The 20668-nt window shown below is 43.9% G+C and overlaps 1 protein-coding gene across 2 annotated transcripts in view; it reads right to left on the bottom strand.

The window, feature by feature from the left end:
* Positions 1–19365, bottom strand: part of MAP3K15 (mitogen-activated protein kinase kinase kinase 15) — an 82861-nt gene extending 63496 nt beyond the window's left edge. Inside the window, exon 1 of one of the 2 annotated variants that reach the window (XM_027448310.3) lies at positions 18897–19365. In XM_027448310.3, the coding sequence (XP_027304111.3) occupies positions 18897–19215 (319 nt within the window). In that variant the 5' untranslated portion in view covers positions 19216–19365. The remainder of the gene's footprint in view (positions 1–18896) is intronic. The other variant, XM_027448311.3, reaches the window with a different exon arrangement.
* Between the last annotated feature and the right edge of the window lie 1303 nt (positions 19366–20668).

Below are 20668 nucleotides of genomic sequence, written 5' to 3'. Positions count from 1 at the left end.
AGTGAAAACCAGTAAACAAGAGAAAGTGCAGAAGTGGCCTGAAGTGTGCTGAAAGTCTGGTGGAGTCTAGAAGGCCGAACAAGAAAAAGTCAGAAAAAGTCTGGAGGAAAATAATACAGAACTCTGCCCCTTATTATTCACTAGCATCCTGGGAGCAGCTAGGGACCTTCAGATTGCTATTGATTATTGGTGATTTGGATCTCTATCCTTCATAGTTAGTGAATAAACAACTGTGTTACCCATGAAACACACTGGAAGAAACTGTCGATATTATTCTTCTGAAGAACAATGCTCCCAGAGAAAACAATCACCATAACCATCCTCAAAAGTGTAACTTAAGGGATACACAAAGTGTTTTTTCTGCATGTCTGCACGTTCCTTTAAAGGAAAAAATACCAAAGTTTTTTTAAGAGAAATAATTTTGGAAATACTTAAAAGTGTATTTGAAAACTAGGAACCCTTTTGCAGCTTCTACTTAAGCTGGACCAAAAGACACAGCAACCATGGAACCTCTCACCCTTAAAGCAGTCACAAACATGAATTGCAATATTCATTGCAAACTGAAATTTAAATGAATTGCAATAGCTTAGCAATAGTTTACGATGCGCCTCAAGAAGGCAAGTTGTTCTTATAAACTGCAATCAAGTTTTGCACAAGAATTCGGTTGAGGCTGGGCTCTGCCTACATGTTTCAGCCCACTTCCTACTTCAGAAAAGGAAACACAGCATCATACTGGGGGTATTTCACCATAGAGGAAATTTAAGAATGAAATTAAATATGATTCCTTGGATGTTCATTTAGGAGAAAAGATTTTTTATTTCTATTCACATTATTGATCTCTGAAGAAAAAACAGTGAGATTTATGGGGATTTTTAATGATACCAATCAAAACTTTGAGAAAGGAGACAACTTTAAGATTGGCCAAATATTTTTACATAGTATTTAAGGACAATTATCTCCGGATAGAGACGAGAAGACAGAGAAAATTACATGCTGATTCTGGTGTATTATCCATCTACACCCATTCTGACTATGAAATAAAGCAAAATCTCAACTTAAATATATCTCATTTTTGCCAGCTCCAATGGATTTGTTGAGTACTTTAGGACTTTTGAAAACCCATGCAAATGGCAAAAATTCTGAAATGTGCTCTTCTGTTTTTCATCTGTTTGCTTAGGAAGGCAAAAGGATTGTCATGAAGTGACAATTTCAGGCACATGTAGCTTTATCAAAGCCAAGGCAACTCATCTAATCTGTCTTCTCACAGGGAAACTGCCATTTATCTTTTACTCAGGTGTGGCTTCAGCCTTATCTTTGTCTGCCACAGGTTTTACATAGCAAAGTGACCTAATAGCAAGAAAGGTGCACCATGCACCAAAACCTAAGAATTGTGTTCACCTCGTCTACCAAAATAGAAGGTTAAAAAAAAAAAAAAAAAAAGACTGAAATAGGGTCCTTCCAAAAAAATCAACACTATCAGAATAGGAAACATAAAAGTCAGACCTTTCTTTTTCATTTCTTCCTTCCTTCCTCTTTGTCAAAAGTTGCTCTGGAAAGCAATTTCACATCTGCTCACTGAATCTGAATTCTGCTCTGTGAACCTGAATACCATGAATGCTGAAGAAGTCATTTTAACTATGTATTAGCTGAGCAGAAAAGGCATCCTCAGCTAGGGAAAGGCAACTGTCGTAACTTCCCAGAGAGGACCAAGCAAATCCAGAGCCCTGCTGTTGCTAAGAAACTGCAAACCTTCACTTTCCAGATGAGCCCTTCCCTACATGACAGTGTTGCGAACTGCTCTGCTGCATTTGGAATGAGCACTGAGGCTGGCCGTGTCTCACCTCCAGAGCCAAACCTGGCAACAGCTGGGTTAAGCAAAGTGTGAGGAAAACAGAGCCTATGGAGATGTGCTAGAGCATCCAGCACAGCTTTCACGTGGCCCAGCAAGGCATCTCCTCCTTCCGATGCAGCTAAAGTGTCTGCAGCTCTTGAACTCAAGCCTCTCAACTCCCAAAAAACTGAAATGTGTCAGTTTTAATGTTACCAGAATGGGTAGAAGTTACCAAAATCCTGCCTTGGATTGCACTCTGAAAGAGAAGATCAGGAAGCCAGTACACTTGTTTTGCACGTACATATCACAAAGGTGACTTATACATGTGTGCTTCCCTTCAAACTGATGGGAGAACCCCTGGAGGCTTAAAAGGACGCAGGAATGAGCTCCTTCTGGATAGCCATGCATGCAGGTACTCAAATCTGAAGTCCAAAGAAGCAGCCAGCAGAATAAGCCAGCTTGGAAGTAACAGCAGCACAGCTGGAGGAATAAAACAAGTGATGAAAGCAACCCGTATGGCACATACACAGAGCTTGAAAGCATGTTAACATAAGAGAGGAATAGAAGAATTATATTTATTACAAATATTTACTTTAGTCACAACCAGAAACTTCTTGTTCTTGGCTTCATTTCTCACCTGTAACCTTTTGCCCTCTGAATTTCAAATACCAGCCTCGGCACCAACAATTCCCATCCAGCAAATTTGCCCCTGGGGATACAACGCAAACCAGCTGGCTGCCCAAAACAGCAGCGTGGGTAAGACCAAGGGACCAGTGCTCACCTCGAGCTTCCACAGCCCTGCACGAGTACCCATTGCATCCAGTCAGCTCCCAAAGAGGGTCACATGCAGACCCAAACACACTGCAGCCACTAATCATGTCAGCACCGGGGTGTTGCTTTACAGCTGCACTCTGATAATGCATCTTTCATCTGCCCTCAGGTACAGAGAACACGCATTAAAAATAGAACTAGAACATATTTGTCATGCTCCAGTAGTGCTTACTGCAAATCGGGAGAAACTAGCATTTAAAACTATCAATTTTACTACACTATGATGAAGTATTCAGGCTGTATTTATAATTGACATGCATTCCTTATTATTAAAATAATCTGTTCCAAAAATTAAATCGACCGAGAAGCTACTCTTCAGTTACAAGCAGCAGAACAAATTACAGTAGGTAAGCAATACTGCCAGGTCTAGGGATTCATTGGAACCCCAGTTCTCATTTTTTTTTTTATGTTTTGGGGTTTTTTTTATTCATTAGATACATCACCTGAAGCTTTCAATTCTTTCCCTTCAGTTGCATATAAAGGATTTTCTTTGCTGTTGAATGGGTGCTTCCAAAAATCCTTGGAAAGCAAATGCAAAAGCTTTACAAAATATTCTTAGATTTTTTTAAATAATTAAATTCAAAGTAAAACTCTAAATTTCAAAGAAGGGTAGGCACTGCTCTAAAATTAGAATGCAGTTCTACTAATCCAGAAAAGCAAAAATTCTGTCCAGAGCACGTCTGTGCTTATATTTAACTCAGCTCCTAAGAGAGTCCCTCGGGCTCTGCCAGAGCAGAATACACCTGTGCACCTTCGAGAAGCAGTGTGTGAAGAAAAGTAATGCAGGGCACATCCAAATTCAGAACGCACCTTTAGTGTTTCTGCACAAGTGTGAAGTAGAAAATATTGCATTATTGGAAGTGGAACACCAAAAAGTCACCTGTCACTCAGAAGAGGTCAGACAATGTGGATATCCTCCTTTCAGTTAACTGTTTAGGTAAAGAAGGAAACAAAGAACTAATCCTCAGAGAACTTTTCTTGCAATACTGAATTGCAGAAGTTAGGAAATGTGTAATTCGCTGCAGAGTATGCCTCAGCTACGAAATTGCTTAATGTTCTCCATGACAAAGCTTTGTTTTCGGTTTCTTAACTTTGCTAGTCTTTGCTTGAGGTTGTGTGGGTTTGTTGTTGCTTGTGGGTGTTTTTTTTGTTTGTTTGTTTGTTTGTTTCTGTTATGAAAGATTTAATTAAAACCAACCCGGCCATTTCTGAGACTGTATTGGGGAGCTTAGTCTTTTGGTCAATGTTCAACATCTTCTTGTGCCAAATTAAGAAGCCGTGCACCAAAATCTGTCAGAAGAGCCAGGCTGTCTAGAATTAGTCTTGCTAGCCTCAAGAAATGTTGCTCATTACAAAGCTAAGACTCATCAGTGATTTGGGCAGTCACAAAGGAGGTGTTTGGCCTCAGATGAGCCAGTCTGCATTCCCCTCATCGTCAGTGCAGAGGGGGGAAGAGCACTTTCAGAGCATCACTCACCTGATCATTCAGAAATCTTCTTCAGGACAAGAAATGCAACCCAGAAGTGCCTGTTTCTCTCCTTTAGCTACGGTGGGAGAGAAAGATGGCTGCAGAAAACTCCCACTGAACATGTTTGGGGCAATGAAGCCACTCCACAGATCCTAGCAGTTCTTCTCTGGAGTCAGATTGAACCATTAAAGAATAAGCATTTCAGTCCCTACTTATGTCACCTCAGCACATGTTTCCCCGCAGATGTTCCCACCAGCTGACCAACAAATTGGTGGCCACTGGAGAAGAACTACGGCTCTTCCTCACCAGCACCATACCTGCAAGCACTCTGCCCTCAGGGAACAAAAAGGAAGGGTTGGCACAATTCAGACCCACAGTTAGGATTTCCAAAGGAGACTCTGAACACCTGACTCTTAAGTTTTCTGTAAATCAGGTGCTCCTGGCCTATGGATGAAGTTTTTACTCATTAAATTCCCAATACAATTACCTTTCAAGCCAAATGCAAGTGTTGCATTTGCCTGTAAGCTGATGACAGTCATACTATGGCTAGAAACAGACTTGACTTTTTATTTCATGCCACAGCTTGTGATATCCTGAAAACAACACAGCCTCAAGTCTGAGGGAGCCAACTCAGTGGTGAGAGAGATCACAGTAAAACATAATAATAATAGTAAATAAAAAGCCTGAACACACTGTCACTGGAAACCTACCCAGTACACACCTCTTTGCACACTCACCCTTCCTTGAGGAAGGGCTGTAGAAGTTTGCCCACTCCAGGCCCACATGCAAAGTCACAGAGCTTTAGTCACCAACCACAATGAAAATCAGATGGGTCCCACCAAGGTCTGCATGCCACATGGTTTCCAAAAGTTGTGACATGCGCAAGAGGTCACTATTTATACCATTTCCTTGTGAAATTACAGCCTTCGGGCTCCTGGGTTAAAAACTGAGAGGGAGATCTGATCACTTGGCTCTTAGTCATTTGGGAGGTTTCATGGCTCAGGGAGATGAATGCTCATGCCTGCCTGTAACTCCTACCTCTTTCCCATGACCCATGCTCTCTGCTTCCCTCCCTTTCCACCCCATCCTCCCCATGGAGTTTGGACACTTCTGATCTTATCCCTCAGCCTATATTTAATTTGATAAATTCTGCTTAACTTAGTGCAGGCACAGCAGTAGATAGAGGTTTGTCACAACACCTGATCTGTCCTCCTGGGAGTGGTATCAGCTACCAGCCTCCTACGAGCCTCATGGAGAAGTGCTTTAAGAAACCGTTAGACTTTACAAGAACTGAAAGAAATAAAAGTTTAAAAACTTACTTTCATGAAGATCCCTTTTTGTGTATAATATAAAAAATAAAAAAAAAACTTGCATCTGCAGCTAAACAGTCAGGTACTGTAAGTAGTAGAATAGAGTCTGGGCTGAGACAAACACCTCTTGAAGAACAGTCATCCACACTGTTGTACAATCATACTTATGGAGTGCCAAAACAAAGTACTTAAATTTACAGTGACTGTTTTTTCAACCATGGAACCATGCACCCAACTGAAGTTAAAAAAAAAAGCAATAATAAAAAAGGTAAATTAAAATAATTTACTATTGCAAGTTGATATCCCCCGTTCCTAATATTTTACCTAAGCCATTCCCTCTACCATCTAATTGTTCCTAGGCACGAGTTACAACTCAGAAAGCATGATTTAGCAGCTAACTTTCACCTGCCAAGCAGCTAAGTATCTACAAAGCAATCGGTATGCCTGAATCCCTCCTCAAAATAGACAGCTATTTACACTTCCTACGTGCTCATTCAACCCCGATACCCAAATGTACCCAAATGAACACTGACAAAGCAGCACTCAAACATTGTCACGGCATATTTAAATAACCTGCATTTCTTTCCCTTTTTGTTATTCAGACGTTAGGCAACCAAAGTTTCCAGAAGTCACTCATTTCTCAATTTTTCCCCAAGTTATTATCAGTGATTGAAAAAGGCCTCTCAACCTACGCACCCAGGACGCCACAAAAACACTCACCCATCACAGACTGTCTGAGAATGAGATACCTGCTCAGTAATTCTCCCTGCTTTTATGCTCCTACTATATTAAAAGCTTTGACATAGATGCTAGGAAGCCATAAAGAGTAGGCATCTCACACCAGCCATACTTTTAACTACGCAGGCTCACTGAGGATAACATTCTCTCCTAAACTTCACTGCAAGTTAAAGAGCCTGGTAATTCTGCACAACCTGTCATTTCATTGCCCTAGTTAACAGAGGGAAACGGTGGAGTAAATTAAAAACAGGCTCTTCACACTTGCCTGCTGCACTAGCTGTGTGCCAAGCGTCACATGAGGATATTCCCACTGCAATGTTTACTAGAGCTGAGCTCGCCAGCAGAGAGAGCGTACAGAAAAAACACCCAACCCTGAACCTCACTTGAACCTTGCCTGCAGTTCGGCGGTGGAGGGGATAAGAAAGGTGAACTTTATCTAACTTCTCCTGCACCTCTGCACTTCCTACACTGGGTTGCAATAGGCACTGAAAGGGATTAAAGTATCATTAAAAAAAAAAAAAAAATATGAACTTCAATGAGAAAGGCTGTCCCTTCCTCCACAACTCAGGCAAATTAATTTCTAGGCCAAGGAGATTTAGATAAGCTCCAAACTTTTCAACATCCAAACTAAACCACTTAAGAGTCACCCATCATTGAATGTTGGATACCTTGGCTATGGAGGAGAAAAAACCTGCCAAATCTGCACATCTCCAGCAGGTCACACACTGGTCAACAATATACATCAAAAACATTGGAAAAAATACAATTATGCTGAGCTTTAACTTCTGCCCAAAGTAATCAAAATACAAAGCATGACAATGGAAAGAAGGAAAAAGATTTTGGTACACTAAAGTTCACGGGTCTGGGTAAAGCCATTGAAATTTTTTTTTTTTTTTTTTAAGAATTAAAGCTTTAGCACATATAGATAAGTGAGACTTCCCTACTCTTGATCCTATTTTCTTTTCAAATAATCTTTAAAAAACAAGCATCAAGAAACAGCTCCGTCACTACCAGTGTGTGAGGTATCCAGCCTCATAACTAGATCGCAGATTTCCTCTTATTGGGACAGACTCTCAGCCTTTCATTTAGGGCCCATGTAAAGTACAATAAATTACACATAAATAAATTGTTAATTAAAAGCAGGCAGCATTATTAAAGTGGCAAGGCAAATAAAGTTTAGAGAAAACCACAGATTCTTGGTTGGCCAAGAGACTTCCACTCACGTACAGATGCAGTGCTCTTGACTCAGTACTGAGTCAATGGTGGGCATGCTGGGCAGATGTGGACTCAATCCATTTTTAACTTGCCTGTAAACACTACAGGCTTTATGAGCCAGCCTAAATGCTGTGGGTGATACTAAAAAAATCCTGATGTACCACTGAATATTGTCACTTCAAAAACGTGCACCATCCATTAAAAAATGAGAAAATTATTTCCAGGCACTGGGTAGTGATCAATACAATCTGGAATTTCAGTAGAAGCTCTCATTTCCAAAGCAAGTTGCAAACATTATCTGCTTTACCTAGCCTATGAATACAGTACATATCATTACTTCCAGCTTCCAGATGAGGAACATTAAGCACAAACCCAGCTTGTTCACTATCACAGCACATCCATTCTAAATTTCCCTATTTTAGCTTAGAATATAAGTAAAAGTAAGTACAAATTATAACCCAAAGCTAATCACCATGGGATCTCTATAGAATCACAGGAATATTAGCGCTTCCAAGTTGTGATTCAGCAGACAAACTGAATCACATGAAACTGATTTAACAGCAAGCCTCCAAACGTGGTCTCTGTCATTTATTAGAGTGTAGAATGGCTCACCTCAAAATATATGTACGTATAAAGTTGTCAGGAGATGCAGTCCACCATGGATGCTGACAAGATCTCAGCTTTAAAGAGGCAAAAAAAATACACCAACAAGTATTTAATACATCCCAAGATACATTGGCTTTTTCACTGAAAACTCAATTCTACAAGTATTGTTAACTGCCTCTTGAGGGTAATTATAGTTGCAATGTTCTATGTATTACACAGCTGAATCCACATTGCTGTTCCAATCAACAGGATATGGTTCCAGACAGACTTCAGGAAATCTCTGGCACAACTTGCTGAAGCATACTTTTCTTCATATTCTGAGGAAAGAATGTAGTTTCTAGAGATTTGGGGTTGGTAAGTGAAGAACAATAAAAACAATAAAATAAATAATAATAGTAATATAAAAGCTGCACCCCAGCTTCACACATCTTCATCCTAGAACTGCTTCTCTGCTTTGTCCCAGTGATCACAGTGTAGTGTAGTACAGATAGATGACTGATCGGAACTAAGCAGTACAAAAAAAAAAAAAAAAAAAAAAAAACAGCTAATGTTTGTTGTATTAGTCACTCTGAAAATCAGCTTACAACTTTCACAGCACAGCTCCTATTTGTTCCTTCAGGCCATCAGGACCATCTTTGTACTGTGTTCTGGTCTGCAGTTGGACGATGAGATACCCAGGCTATCAAAGGACGTCAAATCACAGAATCATTACAGTTGGGAAAGACCTCTGAGATCATCTGGTCTAACCATATCCCAACCTCCAGTATCACCCACTAAAAATCACATCCCTGAAATGCTGTTGAGAGTGGGCATTTGCTGTTTTTTCCTTTGGAATCAGAGTTAAACTGAGGTTTACTAGTTGGGATTAAGTACTAACTGTGCAAAATGAGATTAAACCAGTATATTTTTCAAAAAATACTTTCAAAGTGTTCAGGAAAGCATGATAACATGGCCGTTTTCATGCATAGCAACATATACTCCAGGAGGAGGAAGGGATCTATACCACACATTGCAGCACTTGTGACTCTTCAAAGCTTTATCAACTTTAATGAGGCACTTGTCAAAGTCAGGGTTGAGCAACTACCACAGTCAGATCAGAGGCCCCATGGATTTACTAAACAGCCAGGATAGAATGGCACCTGCCAGCTATTTCAAGGACCATAAGGTGGAAAATCCAAATGTGGTCATATTGAAGGAAAAGGATCAAGTGTACATAGCAATCAGTACCTTGTGAATCTGTCATGGTGGGAAGTATGCCACAAAGTTTTGATTGAACAAACTAAATTCTGGATAACCATCTTTAAAATGGTCTAAAATAGCAAAAGTTAATGAAGGTAACTTGGTATTCTTCTCCACAGTTGTACTGTATCTCCACAGCGGTGATCATAATCACAAAACAAGGAATCCAAATAGGTATTAAAGGGAAAAATAAAAATAGAGACAAATCAAGCATTCCTTTGTGCAGTCTTGACTACAAGCCACATAGTCAAATCAGCTTGTTTTTTAAAAAATGGTATCAAGACTTACCTAGTTTTGAACTGTAGTTACTAAAATAAGCCAAAAAAGCTAAGTTTAAGCAACTCCAAAATCTAATTACAATGGAAACAAAAAATCCAACTTGACCATTTTCAAACTTTTTTCCACTCTGGGCTGGGTACTTTCTCCATGACCAAACTCCTTAATTTGGCTGTTAGCTTAAGGACCACGCACCACATTAGCAGGCAGAGGCACAATGTCTGGCTTTGAGCTGGGTGATCACATCCTTCTCTCACGCTGACAGTATAAAGACCGGAGTACATCCAGGACACAGAAAATACCTGAAACAACCCAGCTTTCTACAAAAGGCAGAGACGATGCTGACAAAAGCAGAGAGTTGTTCTATTTCACAGCAGGGCTTCTGTGTGTGCAGCGCTAAGTAAAGACGCCTAGTACAAAGCAGCAACTCCACTGCAAACATTTCTTTGCAGGAGCTTTTCTCCTGCAAACTTTTATTTCCAGCTAAGATTAAAGCAGCAGAGATGACTGGTCTGTTGCTGTTTGAAAACAGGGCACGCAGAATATAGCACTGTAACTGTTTCCATTCACAAATTCTTAGTCCTGTTTCAGCCTGTCACTCTCAGAACAAAGGCAAGACAGACAAGAAACCTATCCCCCCAACACACGCATGTATTAGAATTTAAAGGGAAAAAAAAAAAAAGTTTTACAGCTGTTTTCAGTGCTCTTGGAGGCAAAAGAGTTTCCACAACTCATACATAGCACTAGTAGGAGGTTGAAGAGTTTTAGGGAAAGCTCATTATCATATTGATTTACAGCTTATTTATTTATTTTAAACAGAGCTAATGCATTTGATTTTACACCTGAAGAGCTTCAGACACTAAGTGAACAGCATCTCTCAAGTTGTCAAGAGGCCAAAGACCACCCATCATTAAGCTACAGCTCTGTGCATGCAGGCAGGTTCTCCTAAATGGAAGAAGAGAGAGACACAAGCAGCAGAGAGTTTAGGCATTTCCTCTCAACTTAATGCAAAAATGAAACAAGAAAGATAATACCCAGGGAAGCAGGTTTAAAAAGCACCACAAGATTATTCTATTTACAGTTACCCTTTGTTTCCTTCTTTAAACAGATATTTAAGAATGTTTCATGAGAATGTAAGCCTAACAGCAGTGTATACTATACTAGACACAACCGTGTGCCCAGATGTTCAGCTATGGCAAACCAAAGGATTTCCCTTAATGCCGGATTCAGCTGCAGCACCCCAGCTGAGCAGAAGGCTGGGGATGTACTCTTTTAGCAGCACCACTACTGTTTTGGATTTGTGCCTGGCAGCAGAACCCACTTCATTCAATGGAAGGTCACGCTTACCAAGGCCGGGGCCATGCCCTTTGGCCATAAGAATGTATTATGAAGGATAAAAAAAGCAAGCACATTTTATCATGGCAGACTGATCCAACGCTTTTAAGTGTCAGAATTCATGTTGCAGCTTTGGGCCCCCCTCCTCACAGACCGCAGAGGTGCAGTTTTTGCTCCTGAACTGCCTCTATAGCAGCCCCAAGCTCCCAAGGAAAGGTGCAGGTAGCTGCAGCTCCCAAAAGAAAGGTAAGAGGTTAGGTGGAATCGTACTGTGGGACACGTGTGGCCTCCCAGCAGCTGCCAGCTGAACCACGCTGACCTCAGCAGGGACTGCAGCTCTGCTGTTTACAGCAAGCCCGTGCCTGGGAGCAGGATAAAACAACAGCTGCCCTCCCTCTTGGCTCAGTCTCAGGCACACACGCTGCCGTTCAAAGGTAGCTTGAGGTTAAAGCATCTCCCGTCCACACTGAAAAAAACAGAGCCTACCTACCGTGTTCACAGATTCCACCTGCAAGCAGTAAACCACCCCGAGGTCCTCCTAAAGGAAGACCCCTGCCTGTCTGCACGGCCTCATTCCAGCCACAGAACATCATTGCAGCGTGAAAGGAGGCGGCAGCTACGCCAAACAGGCGCTGCAGGGGCTGCTCCTCTGCGTGTGCCAAAGCAGCAGCATGCCCCAGGGGTCAACTGGACACAGGCTGCAGCCAGCACAGACAGCCACCCAGCCTAAACTTGAGGCCATCGCTGAGATAGAGTGCAGAAGAAGCCAAAAAGTCTGGAGTTCTCATCCCAGCTCTGCACCAACTCCTTATACGCCAGAAAAGCTTTACCTCAATCCTTCTACATCTGCAAAACAGGAACATTAGTTACTTTTTAACTACGGAACACATCAATATTTGTTTAATATCCACGCATAATTTGACAATAAAACAAAAGTGAGGTATAATTACACTAAAAAAAGCAAAACGTGACAGCAGAACGCCACACGAGCTAACTGCGTTTCTCTCACCATTTGTCTATTTCATGGAAGAACGAAAATTAAAGCAACGTAATTAACCCACATAAAGAAACATTGCCTTTTAAAAAAACATTTAATTATGTGAGCTCAGGTCTTACAGAAACAGTTTGCAAATCTTAAACCTATAAAGAATATGGTACACACAGCACAGCAGGCCTGAACAAGCGTGCAATGAGTGCAAAGGAGCCAAGGGACCAGGCTCATACATCAGCAGCCTCAGGTGTACAGCCTGGTTGACTCAAGCCAGTCAGCCTCACTTCTCTTCTCACTGCTGCTTTTCAGGAGCTCTCTGATATTGCTCAGACAACTGGAAATGCAGCAAGGTAGAAACTGCTTGCTTACAGGGTTTCATTTTCCCCAAAACGTTTAAGCAATATTTAAAAACAAAACAAAAATGTCATCTCTGGTGTTTTCAAGGGCAGTAAGTGTGACAATAATTTGTCTTCAGATCAAAGACAGCTGATGATATATCCAACCATTCATTACTCATTGTAATGGGTGCAAAAGCTTCTGCCTAATTAGATCTATTTCGAAAGAATCATAAAGTGAAAATATTACATGCAGAGCGAATTAAAACAAATACAAACACACAATTTGCATGACATTCAGGGAGATTCTTTCTCAGCTGACTCAATGCCTAGAAATAATCCGATGTGCTCCTAGCTACAAAACTCCATGACACAGGGTTCATAGCCAGACTCTGAATCCAGATAGCTCCCTCAGATTTAAGGTTTAGGAACAGGAGGGGAGAAAGGCAAGCAGAGAAAGTGGAAAGCTGGAGGTGATAGAGCACGCATACACGTATACTCTCACCTTGGAACAGGGAAAGGAGCCCAGATTGGTATGATTAACAGCTGGTTTTTAGAGATGTAAACAATTAAATTCAAGGCTTCATTAAAAGGTAGCAACTCACACTGGGCTTTTATTGCCACTATTCCTTTCCACACGACCAACCACAACTAAAAAGAGAGGTTCTCCAAAAGGAGAAGTAACACAAGACTCTCTCTCCATGAGGGAGTCAGGGTATATATCTTCTTTTCTTCTTTTTTGTTTTTAACATCTTTATTCTCTGAAGGCAGCTCCAATCCTGTATTTGGCCGAGGGCAATAAACCACAAGAACATTAACGGATTCTTTATAACCTATTTATGGTTACTTGTTTGCATGTTTCTAAACTTGTTCCACCAACTTCAAGGAGTTCTTTCATAGAATAGCTGGACCAAAGTGAAGCCTTTCAGGTTATGCATTCGAACAGCAACAAGTTTGATACAAAACCATTCTCCATGAATGTAACCGTGCACCACAGGCCCAGGATGTAGCATAACACAGTAACACCTACACGTGATGGATCGTCTCAAGCTCACCATGGTCTTTTAAAACTCACCTCGTGCACTTGAGTGTAAAAGGACTGCAATACTCGTAGACGGCAGAGTTTTGTCACCAGAATATTTAGTTTGATGGCACAATGCGGTGCTTTGCTGGAGACACACTGACTTGCTCTAGATATGCAGTACCACGTGGAGATAAAAGATCAGATGACAGTGTATGCATCTCCTCAGGTTTAAAGAAAATACACCCCCAGACACTGGGATAACTGCAGGGCAAAAAAAAAGTGGAAGAAAACCCACCAAGTATTCCTCAGTAAAACAGCAACCCCTGCCTGCTGAGGCAGCAGCAGATAGCTAACCTCTAACCCCTTCTCCGCTGTTCGCTGTCACAAGGGCAAAGATAAATTGCAGCAGCAAGGTGTGCCAAAGCTTATTTAAGAAGTTATTGCCCTCAGCTGTCATCCTCACCTTCCTGTCAGAGATTACAGTTCCTGCAGCAGTCAGCAAGAAAAACGTGTGCCTCCAGCTCAACTCTGCTAGTTGCCATGCTGTATGTTAGCTTAAACTAGTGATAAATGTTGTGTTGTGTTTTGTTGTGTTTTTTTTTTTTTTTTTTTTTTTTATTTTCCCTCAGGCAAACTTCTAGCTTTATTCCTCAGTACTCCAGTCTCTCCCTAGTTTTTCTTCCTTCCAGCTGACTGTCACGTTGCTGGTTGCTGACTTCAGTGACTGCCGTCCTCTCAAGACACCCTGGCCAAATGAGCCAAGGAATATTCCAAGCCTCAGAACAGACTGCTGTGCATCCTTCCTGAGGTAAAAGGATAATCAGCTACAGAAACAGGATCTCACAGAACCAAAACGGGAACGTGCAAAACTTGTACAACTGTAGAGGGTGCCACTCCTTCACTTAGTGCTGTGGCCAAAGACTGTGAGCAATAAGCCTTGATAAAGTTTTAGGTAGACAGTTAAAAGCCACTGCTCTTTCCATCTGACATCACCCTTCCACAGGTACAGGGCAGACATTTAACTCTGGCACCATGTTTTCTTTCTTAGCACATCCGGAACTGAAAGACCCTTTGTGTATATAGTCAGACCACGAAAAGACTAAATCGATCTGTAACGCCACTAGCAAGGCCACACTCACCCTTTCACCATGCCTCTTCAGCTGGTTATGAACACACTACAGTCATTTTAGTTTGATTTTCTGCAAGGGATAATTCTGAAGAACTTCAAAAATCCTCAGTCAGTTCCTAGGCTTGCTGTTCTTGTGTAAGATTGCTTTTATTTTGCGAGAAATAAAATAAAAATAAAATAAAATAAAAATAAATAACTACACACCAATGCCTGGTATCTGTGGCTTTCTGCCTAAAAATAATGTCACTTTCTTCCTAGAGATGTATTCAATGTATGCCAGCATCCCGGTTGTTTCTCCTAGGTAGATACCATCCTTCATTTCTGTATAACATACATTACTTTGTTGCCAGCTAGTTTCTATAACACAGCCTGAGCAAAGAGAGCTCATCTTTTTGTTAACAAGCCCTAATTTCACCATTCATTGCAAGTTTGCTCACAAGAGCTGCAGAACTTCCAAGTTCCCTTTTATTAAAGCATCTTCGAAAGTTTTGTGGTTCCTGAACATCAGTCACTCTGCATTACCTGCTGCTCTGAAATAGCTTACGTAAGGCACGAGCCACAAGTGACATTTGTATGCAGGGTAAGATTTCAAATGGTGGGAAGTCAGTAATGAGCACACTCAAGGAGAAAAGAAAGAGACATCATCCTCTTATGACAGAAAACGGCTGTTTTTGCAGCACTCTTCTCAGTGGTTTTCCAAAAAATCATCTACGAGGAAGTCTGCCTGCAGACAGGAAAAAGAGGCTCCTGCTGATCTTTCTCCTTGCACTCTGTCATTAAAGTTTGCTGGGTTTGTCTTCACAAAGGTACCGATTCCAAGAATCATTATATCACAGACCCACACTAAACAAAATGTGCATGCCTGGGGGCAGGGGGAGAGTGTCTTACAGCTTCAAGTAAATGGCTACGACCTCAGGCAGAATGGAGAAAATGGGATCATGGATGGCACTCTCAACAGAGAGCCCACTGACCTGATCCAGAACCAGGGGACCTCTTTAAACATTAGTGGATACATAGTGGTCAAGATTTCAACTAGTAAACCAAAAGACAACTACAGGCAAGCATCTTCTAGAGAAGCCCTACTCTCCTAAGAGAGCAAGAGGAACTGCTTCCCAAAGTTGTACACAGAGTGTACAGAAAATAAATATGCATTGTACTAGATCCATTCAGTATGGGAAACATCCACTAGACATCTTACACAAGCATAACATTTCTTTCAATTATATATATATATGTATACGTGTTTTGAGTAAGTCTGCAGATGACACAGAACTGGGAGGAGCTGTTGACTCCCTCAGTGGTGGAGAGGCCTTGCAGAGGGACCTTGACAAGTTCGAGAGCTGGGCAATCACCAACTGCGTGAAGTTCAACAAGAGCAAGTGCTGGATCCTGCACGTGGGACAGGGCAACCCTGGCTGTACATAGGAGAGGCTGGAGAGCAGCACCATGGAATGGGGTCTGCGGATTCTGGTTGATGGCAAATTGAATATTAGCCAGCAGTGTGCCCTGACAGCCAAAAGGGCCATCCGTACTGTGAGGAGCATCAGGCACAGCATGGCTAGCTGGCTGAGGGAAGGGATTGTCCTGCTCTGCTCTGCGCTGGTGCAGCCTCACCCCAAGTGCTGTGTGCACTTTGGGGCACCACAAACTTAGGAGATAAAACTATCAGAGAGTGTCCAAAGGAGCGACACAAAGATGGTGAAGGGTCTAGAGAACAAGATACATTAGGAGCGGCTGAGGTGCCTTGTTTTGTTGAACCCCGAGCAGAGCAGGCTGAGGGGAGGCCTCATGGTGGCCTGCAGCTCCCTCACGAGGGGAGCGGAGGGGCAGGCGCTGAGCTCTGCTCTCTGGGGACAGCGACAGGACCCGAGGGGACAGCATGGAGCTGGGACAGGGGAGGGTCAGGCTGGGGGTTAGGGAAAGGGTCTGCACACAGAGGGTGGCAAGGCACTGGAACAGGCTCCCCAGGGCAGTGGTCACGGCACTGAGCCTGGCAGAGTTCAAGGAGCCTTTGGACAGTGCTCTTAGACACAGGGTCTGATTTTTGGGTGGTGCTGTGTGGAGCCAGGAGTTGGACTGGAAGATCCTTGTGTCCCCTTCCAACTCAGGGCATTCTGTGGTTCTATAACTTTAGAAGTTCTAACTGAGGTTTTCTCTGAACATCTGCTTTAGACACATGATAAGAATAGAGAAATCTCCAAAGGAAGGGGAGGAGGACAGTACAGCCCAACTGTTCAAAAAATATATAAATAAATAATTTAAAAAAAAAGGTAAAGGCAAGAACCAGTGAGCTAAGATCTTCAGTTAAAAAACAGACAGTAACTGCAGCAATGCAAGAGCAAAAAAGTTATTAAAAATGTTGATGCTAGAAGTGGTACTTACTAAAACAACAGAAGAGCAAAACAAATATTGTATTAAAATGATAGTTTATACCTAGCTTTTTTTTTTTTTTAAGGATGTTCACATTTTCAGGGTACATTGTAGTTGATGGTAGCTAATTTGGGATTCTTATCAATGAACAAATGCTAAGCTACCAGTAACATTCTGCGTGATTTTCCAAAAAGTATATACTGACGAAAACCTCTCTGCTTTTCGACAGCTTGCAGTCTGATTGACAACAGTGACTTGTGCTAATAGACTTGAGTTTCTCTCACTACAGGTAACAACATTAAAGGATGCTTTGACCAAAATTTTTGCCAAATAAGGGAATACATTACACAGATTACAGAGTTGTCCCCCTGGCTGATCTCAAAAAGTTGTTACTGGAAAGACATGGATACAAAGACTATTTCAAATGGTCTCCTTTGGAACGATTATTGGTTGAGGACTGTTCAATTAGTTTTTAATAGACATAAAAATTATATAAAACATTTGCTTACTAAGCCTGTACATAAGAGCGTTGCAGTAGTATTCAGCAGTAAGGCAGTTCAGTATTGCAAACCATTATTAATCACTTATAAAATGATCTTGGTCCTACAAGATGACCTGAACACCGTAGAGGTTTGCAAAGTTAGGCCACGCTCCCAGACAAGACACCTATTTCATAATGCAACTAAACAAAACTAATAGCTGTCTCATAATAAGAGCTCAGTGCAAAGCAGAACAAGTGTGTGCAAATACATTAATAGGACTATTAGTAGAAACAGAAACATTTTTGCATCGATGAGTCCACCAGGAAGTATATATTATGCTTACCTTCAGGAGAGTAAGCATACAGTAATCCTGGAGCAATGCAAAGAAATTGCTCCTTTATGGCTGTGTACTAAAACACACGAACAGTATATCTGTTATGCACAGAGAACACTTTTCAACTCTGCTAATAGAGATATAATAGAATCTCCTGATTGGGAATTTGAAGTTAAAAAAAAAAAAAATGAAGAAAACAACAACAACAATGTGAGGTTCCTCAATATTTGGGTGACTTATCAGGAGATGAAATAGACTCAATGTCATATGAGGATTTCAAGACTACAGTCTTAAAAAGTCTACTTTAACATATCTCATGAGCAAATCAAAGTTTCTTCTTGTGTAAGATGGGCATAAACCTGGACTTAATGGTACTTTCCTCTTTGGAGTCTGTGAATCCCCCAGTTTCCTGAGGTCCACTCATAATGATAGGAGAAAAATCGGTCTGGAATTTCTACACACACACTCACCTTGATTATTTTTAAAATTACCTATTGACCTAGGAGCTTCCTCTGCTTACTCACAAAGCTCCTGACTCTCTCCTGCACTGTCCAACCTAACAGGTGGTGGTTTTTTTTGAGTGGAGAAGGGAGAAGAGGTTTCTTCTGAACCAACAGAGCCCAATCACCAGCTCAAGCCTGAACAGGGTAAGCAATACTGACAAGCTCTCTTCTTCAGCCCACACTTCTACACACCCTTAGAATCACAGAATCATTAAAGTTGGAAGAGACCTTCACGATCATCTGCTCCAACCATCCCCCTACCACCAATGTCACCCACTAAACCATGTCCCTAAGCACCAGGTCCAACCGTTCCTTGAACACCCCCAGGGACGGTGAGGCCACCACTTCCCTGGGCAACTACATGACCCAATTTCACTGTCCAGGTCTGGAGCAGTGTACATGAACTATCTGAGCAAGCCAGATCAGCGTCTTCATGCTATGTCTTCATGCCATGTCCATCTCTAACATGTCTCAGCTCTGAGATCTCAGCCAGGCTTAGAGCTGGAAGAAGGTTCTCACCAAACTGCACAAGCAAGAAATTTGCTACTCCTTGAGGCTTGGCTGTCACTGGAGGCTTGCCAGTCTTACTGGGGCAATGCTCTGTGGTGCCTGAAGGAGCTGGCGTAAGGAAGAGACATTTTCTCACACCTCCTGCTCCTTGGCCAGGGTGCTCCTGGAAACCAGGCTCTTGCTGGATGTAAGCGTACAGAAAGGCAGTTTAGCACCACAAAGTTGTATAAACCTCTTATAAAGTGACCTTGGTCTTGAAAGACGACCACCAAGGTAGCCAGACAAGACAGCAATAACACGAGGCTCCCCTCGGAGCCCTCTCCCCGTCCCCACCCCCCCCCCCCTCCGCCCAGGCTCCGTCCCCCTCACCCGCGTCGTAGAAGGCGTCCAGCACCGCCGTCTCCCCGAAGTCCAGCTCCCCGAAGTTGACCGTGCCCAGCTGAGCCCCCTCAGCCTCGCAAGCCCTCAGCAGGCACTGCCGAGCCCCCGCCTCGGGGCTCCTCGCCCCGGCTCCCCCCTTGGGCGGCTCGTTCAGCACATACACAGCCCGCAGGCAGCGCGCCCGCGGGGCACCCTCCGCCGCCTCCACAGCCGCTGCCGCCTCGGGCGGGCAGGGAGCCGGCAGCTCCGGCTCCGTGCCGGGGTGCCCCGGCTCCGCCGCCGCGCTGCCGCCCGCGGGGCTCTCCATGGCCCCTCCGAGGGCTGAGGGGGGCCGGCGGCTGCCTGCAGGTGCTCAGGCGGGGCCGCGCCTCATGGCGAGCGGCTCCCCGCCCGCCCGACCGCCCTCGGCTGAGGGACAAGCGGGCAGCGCCGGGACGAGGGGGGAGGCGACACCGTCGGGGCGGCCTCGCCTCGTTTATGGCTTCCCTTCCCCGCCCCTGGCAGCACACACCGCCCCCCCCGCACCGCCCTGACCGCCGAAAGGGGTTATAACCCCTTATAAGCCGTGTGGACCCGCTGGGCTGCTCCTGTGCCGCTGCCCCTTCGCCGCCATTAGGAGCCCCCCCACAGCCATTAGGAGCCCCTGTCAGCCGTTAGACGGAGGCGAAGAACTTGGCGAGTACCTCAGCCTTCTTCATGTCTGTCGTTACCAATTACTCAGATACAGAAACTGATTCCTAAAATAAGAAATTACCCACCCATAATCGCTTACACACTACTGTTTTCACCCCTCGTCTATTTTCACGCATGTTAAAGGTGAATGGTGGCCCTCAGGGACTCCTCCTGTCAGCCCAGCGCAGCAGCCCGAAGGGAGCTGGGTCTCTTGTGCTCTTCCTCCAGGCTCCGTGCAGAAGGGCTGCTGCCTCTCGCACAAGGGCTAGGGATGGGAAAGAAGCACTCACACAGCCCTGAGAATTGGCAACACAGCTCTTTACTGCCGGGACATCCTGCAGGGGATCCTGCGGGATGTCCGTGGTGTTTGGCGGCTCCAAGCTAATGCTGGAGATGGAGCCTGCGCGATGAGCAGGGAGCTTGCCGGGCACTGCTGCTCCTGCTGGTGCGCTCGGATGGCAGGGAGCAGAGGCAGGCCGGGGCAGTTGTGGGTCTGACCTGGCCGAGGTGGATCCAACCCCATTGGTTCCTCCACGTCTTTTGGTGTATCCATCTCCATGGGCTCCACAGTGTTTGGCAGGACAACCCCGTCCTTGCCCGGGACTGCCCACAGGGGATGCCTTCCATCTGGAATGTTTTCGGGCCAGGGTGCCGAACCAGGGGGTCGTCCAGTCCCACGCCAAGGTCCCATGCCACTCTCCAGTTGATTTCCATGCATGGGTTCGACACTGCTGCCTGGGTTACAGCCACGGCTGGATCCCACACTGCATTCTGGATGATAGCCATGCCTCTCCTCCACGCGGCTCTCTGGCTGGTGCTCCTGCCTTTGCCCCACGCCACTGTTGCACCATTGGGAAGGCCCTGGCCCCCTGTCACTGTATGGCTGAGGGGGCAGCCTGTTCCCTGCGTCGCTGCGGTGCCACTGGTACCGCCTGTAAGTGTCTGTGGGCTGCACGCCAGAGGTCCCTCAGGCACTGGTGTCTTTTGTGCCATGGGTGCTATCCCTCTGCCCTCGACACGTCTCCTTGTTGGGTGCACTCCTTCTCGGTGCTTCCTCGGAGTGCATCGCTGTCCTCACACTGAGGAGG

This window comes from Anas platyrhynchos, chromosome 1, assembly GCF_047663525.1.
Source record: "Anas platyrhynchos isolate ZD024472 breed Pekin duck chromosome 1, IASCAAS_PekinDuck_T2T, whole genome shotgun sequence".
NCBI classification, from domain to species: domain Eukaryota; kingdom Metazoa; phylum Chordata; class Aves; order Anseriformes; family Anatidae; genus Anas; species Anas platyrhynchos.
Note: the sequence above shows the minus strand (reverse complement) of the source record. Positions and strands in the feature narration are given on the sequence as shown.